Source organism: Myotis davidii, unplaced genomic scaffold (genome assembly GCF_000327345.1).
Source record: "Myotis davidii unplaced genomic scaffold, ASM32734v1 scaffold482, whole genome shotgun sequence".
NCBI classification, from domain to species: domain Eukaryota; kingdom Metazoa; phylum Chordata; class Mammalia; order Chiroptera; family Vespertilionidae; genus Myotis; species Myotis davidii.
The window spans coordinates 823,570-832,100 of NW_006293550.1; the positions used below are offsets into that span (position 1 = coordinate 823,570).

Below are 8,531 nucleotides of genomic sequence, written 5' to 3' on the forward strand. Positions count from 1 at the left end.
GCCTGGGCGGGAGCTGCGGGGCGCTGCTGGCGTGCCTCGCCCTGGCGTTCCCCGTCTCGGGAGGCAAACGTGAGTAATCAATAGCGTCTTGTCTTCTTCTGTCCCCAGCGATGCCAGCCGAGCCGCCAGCCTCGCTCCAGTCTGTTTTCCGAGGCTGCAGCCTCCTAGAAACTTTCCAAGCCCCGACAGCCCCCGGCCGATGGAAGCAGCCCCGGGTCTTGCGGGCAGCGGAATGGTGGGGCAGGGTCGGTATTTGCTCTCCGCTGGGAACCCCGTGTTGCTGCCCAAAGGACCGAGGGAAGGAGCCGAGTAACACTAACTGTGAAAGAAGGAGTTAGAACACCTACCCATTTGCCCCCAGCAGCTGAAGTTCCCGGTCAGAGGACAGGGATGAGCACATTCCAGCATAAAAGTAGGGGAAAAGGCACCCCACTGTCTTCCCTGTGTACCCGCGCCGGTCCCAGCTCGCACCCCCTGCTGCAGCCTTACCCCACGTTTGCAGTGTCTGGACTTTGAGCTCGGTTTGCTTATTTCAACATTGACAAACGAATGGTTGTAGGTGAGTTAAATTTTGCATAGCAGTTGGCACATATTATCTGACCTTGAAATCAAAAAGACTGTTAAACATCGTATTTCTTAGGTCATTTTGTACTGAGGATATTTGACACTATGAGTGCCACTGATCTGAAGTCCTGGAGTTTTTCGTCTTTATCTTTGTATGTCTAGTCCTTCAGGTTCCCGTGCCTGGACTCAAGGCACAATAGTGAGTTTTCTCTGAAAAAATATATGAGGTGTATTAAGGCATTTAGAACATTTCAGTTGTCAGTTAACTCATTTGTTTTCTAGAGTTTAAGCATGTTCATTGATTAAAAATGCTTACTTGTACTGTTTTACTCTCAGGAAATGACATGGGAGAGATAAACTATGAATTAAAAATAACTTTTAGGTTGCGTAAAGCTCTAATATAAAAACTTCAAAGAAGTAATTTCAGGAGAATTAAAATAGGAATTTACTAACATTACACTAGTTTTTATTACTGCTCGTGATGAATGGAATATTTTAACATTCTAATTTAGAGGCTAAAACATTATTTGTTGATTTTATATTAAAGAGCTACAATAGCAGAACTTCAACACTCATACCCCTATCATCACTACTAGTAAGCCTGCATGTGGACCTTCCTTATTACCTATGTAGGCCATTAGGACAATCAGATATTCGTTTGTTAATTAGTGCTTTGAGAAGAGAAAGAGGCAAAATGACTAGCCACACTTCCTGCTTGTCATCACAGGGATTTTCTTAGCCCTTTCTTTTTATAGAGATTGTTATATTTTCACTGAATCTAGGCAGAGTTAAAAGTGTGCGTGTGTGTGTGCACATTATATGTAAGTATTCAAACCATATGTATGGAGAAATACAAGTGTATGTATAGATACTGTTAGATAAATTAATTCTACCAGGTTACATATAAAGGCCCTATAATCTCTTAACTTAAAAAAATAGGATAGTTTGCCCTGGCCAAGTAGCTCAGTTGGTTAGAGCATCATCCAGATCCATCAAGATTGTGTGTTCAATCCCTGATGAGGGAACATACATGAATCAATCAATGAATGCATACATAAGTGGAATAATAAATCAATGTTTCTCTCTCTCTTCCTCTGCCCCCACCCTTCTTTCCTCTCTCTGTAAAAATCGATCAATAAAAAATTGTTAAAAGTTTAATTGGATTGAAAATTATCTTGGTTTACTGATGAGAAAACTGTGATACAGGTGGAATTATTTTACTCTTTAAGATTTTAAATTAGAATTAGAACTCTAAATATTTGATTTACAATTCATGTTTAGTCCATAGAAATATAGTTGATATTTAAAGAAAATCAAATCACAGGTTTAGTTTTGAGAGAGTGAGAAATCATCCAGTTCAACCTCTTTGTTTTAACAATAAATTGTTCAGAGATGTTAACTGACTTTCCAGACATTTCTAGATCATATGGAGAGAGAGAGAGAGAGAGAGAGAGAGAGAGAGAGAGAGATTTAAAAGATATACTGTCTACATATTTTGTCATTTCCCCTTAAGGGCTGTGGTGAAGAAAACTAGAAGAAAGGGAGTCCCGTTTTGGCTGTGCTAACTTGGCCCTACGGAGACTTCCACTTCTGGATGGATGCAGTCCACCCTAGACATTACGGGCTCATATTTTCCTTCTCTGTTTTACTCTTTACTAACTGTTACTTTCATTGTTTATCCATCTTTGTCTTTACTTGAAGTCCCTTTATTTCAGAGTCCAAAATGTTGCACTGATGGAGAGATTTTATCAAGGTTAGGTTAGAGTTGGGGTTGGTGCTAGAAAACTTAGAAGCGATTTCTGGTATGCAACAGCACCCTATGCCATATTCTCTTACCGCTAATTATATGTAAGGAAACATAGTAATATTTTTCATAATAGACCTTTTCTGTCCACCAAGTTATAGATAAACTAGAGGCCCGGTGCATGAAATTCATGAACTTGTGGTTGGGGGGGAGGGTCCTCTCAGGCCAGCCTGTGCCCTCTTGCAGTCCGGGACCCCTTGCTCCTTACTGCCTGCCTGCTCGCTGCTCCTTAGCACTGCCGTGGAGGTGGGAGAGGCTGGCTTCTGGCTGAGCAGCACGGCCCCTGTGGGAGTGAACTGACCACCAGGGGGCAGCTCCTATGTTGAGCATCTGCACTCTGGTGGTCAGTGCGCATCATAGCAACCAGTCATTCCACAGTTCGGTTGATTTGCATATTAAGTTTTTATTATATAGGATGTTCTTTATGCATAGGTAATTTTCAAAATATTATGAGAAAAAATGTAAGAAGCCTGGTAACACATATATCAGTATTCTTTATTTACAAGTAACAGCAATGATAAGGGAAGAAGGAAGAAATGGAGGGAGGAGGGGAGGAAGAGAAGGCAAGGAAGGGTTCAGGAAGGAAGGGAAGGGAAGGAAATGTAAGGGAAAGGAAGGGGGAAAGAAAAGAGAAGAAGAGAAAGAAAAAAGGAAGTAAGGAAAAAAGGAGCCAAATGGATTTATTGGAAGGTTACTGAATGGCATGCTGAATAAACAGGTTTAGGGAAGCCAGGGACTGGGCATTTACAGTAGGAACTCCCGTGCTCACTGTGTTAGGATCTGCTACCATATGACTCCTAATTGCCTTCTAGTCCTGTGTGTCTCTACTCATGATTGAAATTCCTACTCATGATTGAGAGTCTCATCATTTGGGCTTAGCTTATTTCTGGAATCCTGTGATTGACACCTCACTAGAATCAGGTAGAGCCTGGACAGCTCCCACAATGCTGGGAAGGAAGCAGAAACAAAGAAGTCTACGCGTTCTAATTATACCCTGTGCAACATACACACGTGACCTTCTTTCTATTAACACCACCTGAAAGTATTTCACATATTTTCACATATTTATAATATCATGTAAATAAGTAATATACAACAGAAAGTACCTCCTGTTGAATAGGTTTTAGTCATAACCAGAGAGGAAGGCTCAAGGCTGCCATTTCCTACTTTAGTATCCTTGGGTGATGTCCGTGCCTCCTCTAGTTCTGTCACAATCCCCTATCAATGTGGTCTGTTTTATGGACAAAATGATACATTGTAGTGTATCGACACATTATATGCCGAAATGTAATAATAAAAAAGAGGGGAATACAGGTACTGGCTTTAGGGATTGGCTGTCTCTCTTGGCTATAAGCTTGAATTGGTATTTATGAGGGACTTCATCCTTCACTACTCAATTCACATCTCTCTTCCTCTCAGGGAGTTCCTCATGCTTGGGCTTTTGTCTGCTCCATGAGCTGAATGAACCACATCCTTCAGGAAGAATCTGAGCCCTGTTGTTCCTACCTGTGGAAGGCTGTATTCATCTCTTCTTTTAGAATTTCTACTGTTTACCATAGTTATCCTGGAGGAGTAATACTCCTAACCCTGATTTATGTGTGGTAACAACACTATTTTGCCTCGATTATTGTCACTCCAGAACAATCCTCTTTTCTTTTTTTTTCAATGAGAGTAAGGAATTTTAACTGGCCATAAAGCAGGTTCAGCTTCTAATTCAGTAGAAAATATATTAGGTCCCTCGTGAATGTATTCCTCCCTGGTTCGCCAACTTCTAGATGAACAGAACCCAGTTATGAAGGAAGAAAGCAAAAAATTCAAGAATAAGTATTTGAATTAGTTTTTTAGGTCTGTTGAAACAAAGTACACAACCCTCGCCCTAGCTGGTTTGGCTCAATGGGTAGAGTGTCGGCCTGTGGACCGAAGGGTCCCAGGTTCAGTTCTAGTCCAGGGCACATGCCTGGGTTGCGGGCTCAATCCCCAGTAGGGGGCGTGATCCCGAGTAGGGGGCGTGGAGGAGGCAGCCAATCTCATCATTGATGTTTCTATCTATCTCTTCTCCCTTCTTCTCTCTGAAATCAATAATAATAATAAAAGTACCACAACCTGGGTGGCTTAAACAACAGAATTCATTCTCTCACAGTTTTGGAGGCTAGAAATCTAACATCAAGATTTTATCGGAAAGGGGACCTGGCCCTGAGCTGGTCTGCTGGCAGTGTGTGGATTCTTGACTTCATGCAGAAAAAATTTCACAATATGGGTCCAGGTGATTTTTAAAGGACATTTATTAAAGCTGGGGACAGTGAAACAAGGAAGCTCCTAGGATAGAAGAAACAACAGGAGAGAGACTAGGCGGGGAAATGAGCCTGGGCTGGGCTTCTTCGGCTCACTAAGAAGTCGGAGAAAAGGGGATGGTGGGACAGGTTCAGGGGGTTAGCCTGGAATGAGCTGAGGACTAGGAGGGAGAATCTGTTCCATGCTTCTCTCCTAGCTTCTGGTTTCAAAAGACATGCTCCCTATCTTCACATCATCTTTGCTCTGCACATGTCTATCTCTGTTCCACATTTCCTCTCTTGATAAGAACACAGTCATAGTAGATTAGCAACTACCCTTATGACCTTGTCTTTCCTTGTCATCTGCATAGTCCCTATTTCCAGATACGGTCAGGTTCACAAGTACTGGGGAATTAGGACTTCAATATCTTTATAGGGGACACAGCTGAAACCTTAATAGCCGCTAATCATGACAAGAACCATATTTTTCCATGTATAAGACCCCCCCCTCCACTTTTCCAACCCCAAATTAAGAAATCAATATTTTAAAGATAAAACAACACATTTTTATTTATTTATCGTTTTATTTTTTGACATCTTTATGGGCTCAGAATGCTTCAGTCCCTGTTGCATTTGCACACTCTCCACCTCTACCTCCACCTCCAATTATGGCATCAGCTGACATCAGTATCAATAAGGCTCCTGATTGGAGGAAGCCTGTTTGATCAGGTGTGGGCAGCTATGCACCTGTGCAGCTCCCGCCTTGGCTGACTTCTGTGTATAAGATGCCTCTTGATTTTCAGTCTATTTTAGAAAAAAAATAGCATCTTATACACGGGAAAATACGGTACTTATGTCTTTCTACCTTCATTTCTGACCTGTGTATTTTGGCTTAAGGGAAAAGAGCACCATATATGAATGATTGCTAGTATTGAGAAGGTACTACATTTTTTTTTTTTTTTTAGCCACAGTGGAAGATAGTGTTGCATCACAAAAGGCACCGACTGAGTCCTCACTAATTGGTCAGTCTCTCATTCCCTGAGGCTACCTCCTTTAAGATGTTAGCAGCCGTGGGCAAACTACAGCCTCGGGCCGGATATTTGAAATGAATAAACCTAAAAAAAAAAAAAAAGACCGTACCCTTTTATGTAATGATGTTTACTTTGAATTTATATTAGTTCACACAAACACTCCATCCATGCTTTTGTTCCGGCCCTCCAATCCAGTTTTAGAACCCATTGTGGCCCTCGAGTCAAAAAGTTTGCCCACCCCTTTGTTAGAGTATACAATAAGAACAATGAAAACCACCATAATCATCCCATTCACTTATTTCCTTAATAAGTTAATTCCTTAGTTAAAGGTAATTTTGTATAGCTTAGCATAAAGCATTGAATTAGTCTACCAATAGTGGTACTGACAGAAAAATTTAACCCAAATACAGAATAAATGCCTCTATCTCTGAGCACAAATTGCTGTTCCTGATAGAAAAGCCCTAACTAATAACCATCCACTAGGTCCCTGGTTGGATTTTGTAATATATCCAGGGCAGAGTCTCATCTGAAGCTCTTCTAGGCTCACAGGCTGTTGGCAGAACTCATTTCTGGCAGCTGGAGGACAGAGGCCCTCAGGCCCGGAGGCCTCCCCCCTCTGACCATCTCCTCAAGGCAGGTTGCTTCTGAAAGGTAAACCAGAGGCTCTGCTGCTGCACCTTGGCTCTCACCTCTCTCTCTGATGTGGCATAGGAGGCTCGTGATGGGGAGGATTCCAGAGCATTTCCTCCAATGGACCTTTCCCTGCCGCTCTTCTCAGAGGGTCACTCTATCCTCTTCCCTGTGGTCTTTCCCCACGCTAGTCCTCCTGTTTGGAAGACTTCCCTTTTACAGTCCTCCCACAAGCATCCCAGGTGATCTGTCTTAAGGCTTCTCAGACTTTAGGATACTTTATGAGAATTTGTTCTTTTTTTAAAGAATCATGGATTGGCATGTGATCAAGCTTTCTAGGATAATTACAGTGGGGCCTTGACTTACGAGTTTAATTCCTTCCGAGACCGAGCTCATTAAGGAGCTCATTAACTCAAATTACTCTATCAACTCAATGCAAAAAATCGGCCGAGAGACAGCTGGTATCTCAAAAAACTCGTTAGTCGTACACTCGTAAGTCAAGGCCTTACTGTATCTCCCTATTTATATTAAAGGATGATTTAGAAAATTGTCTATTTTCTTTTTTTTAAAAAAATATATCTTTATTGATTTCAGAGAGGAAGGGAGAAGGAAAGAGAGATAGAAACATCAATGGTGAGAGAGAATCATTGATTGGCTACCTCCTGCACATCCCCCACTGGGGATAAAGCCTGAAACCCAGGCATGTGCCCTTGGCTGGAATCGAACCTGGGGCTCTTCAGTCTGCAGGCTGACGCCCTATCCACTGAGCCAAACCAGCCAGGGTGTCCATTTTCTTGATTGCTATTTTTGAATACTGTATTTCAAATATATTTGGAGCATTTATTTATTTATTTTACTCTTGCTTTACTGGTAATTTTATTCAAGGAATAAACAGAAGTACTCTGTCTCTATTTACTATCTATCATCTATCTATCTATTTATACATTTTTGCTTTCTTTAGAGTCCTTTGATTCTTAAAATTAACAAAACAGCAAATTAGCACTTAGTAAATAACATCTGTTACAAGCATTAAACTATTTTAAAATTTTCATAATCTTTTATTTCTTTGGATAAGATAGGCTATAATATCTTTAATAACAAGTTAGTAACACTTTAATCTCCAAATCTGCAAATCTCCAAATCCTAGTAGTTTAGCAAAATAAGAGTTTCTTTCTTTTTTAAAAAGTTAATATATTTTTATTGCTTTCTGAGAGGAAGGGAGAGGGAGAGGGAGATAGAAACATCATCATGATAGTTGATCATTGCTTGGTTACCTCCTGCATGCCCCGAACCTGGGATCCTTCAATCCACAGACCGACGCTCTATCCACTGAGCCAAAGAGGCTAGGGCAAGAGTTTCTTTCTTAATTGTGTAAAGTCCAATTTGGTTTTTGTAAATCTCTTCCATCTTTAGTTAAACTGTCTGGTACACATGGCCTCCAATGTCCCTGCAAGAAAAGAGAGCAGTAGAGAAGATGTATTTGTTCTTTACGGTCTTAGCACGGAAGTGACAAGACTCACTCCAGCTTAGAGTTCAGATAGCCACATCCTAAGGCAGCACATGGAGTATTTGGTCAGCATTGTTTCTGTTACAAATATTTTTCTTCTAAGGTTAAGATGTTAAGATTATGGTTTCTTTCTCTAAGAGAGGTGCAGATACTTATTGCCTATTTAAATTTGGTCATATATATTCCAAAGTGTGAGGTTGCAACTATGTGAAAAAAATTTGTGATAGACAGAGGGCACAATTAACTATGCCTATTATGACATAACACCTGGGGACTTAGTATAATGACATTGAGTTGGTTGCTGATGTAGCAGGATGAAAAATAATATGGTAATAGCTGGCATTGAAATTATTCCTCTGGTGAGAACTGATATTATTTTAGAAATTACCTTCAACAATGGCTTTACATTTAGAAAGTGAAGTTCTGAAAACACGGTCTATAACTTTGCTACTCAAGCGGAGCCCATGGACCAGCAGCAGCAACATTTCCTAAGAGCTTATTGGAAATGAAGTACCGTATTTGCCGGCGTATAAGACGATTTTTTGGCCCTGAAAAATATGCCTCCAAGTGGGGGGTCGTCTTATACGCCAGGTACACTTCAGATAGACTGCCCATAGTGCTTGCCCCGTGCCATAGTGGCCTCCCGATGCCCGCCCACTTCATTCCACATACCGTTCAGGCATCAGCAGCGCTGCTGGGTGTATGCTCGGCTGTTATGCGATTTT

At 41.2% G+C, this 8,531-nt stretch overlaps 1 protein-coding gene across 1 annotated transcript in view; it reads left to right on the forward strand.

Annotated features, from left to right (window-relative positions):
- Nucleotides 1-2: 2 nt before the first annotated feature.
- Nucleotides 3-8,531, forward strand: part of PROS1 (protein S (alpha)) — a gene marked incomplete at its 5' end in the record, with an annotated part of 80,390 nt that continues 71,861 nt past the window's right edge. Inside the window, one exon of the mRNA XM_006767262.1 lies at nucleotides 3-69. Within this exon, the coding sequence (XP_006767325.1) occupies nucleotides 3-69 (67 nt within the window). The remainder of the gene's footprint in view (nucleotides 70-8,531) is intronic.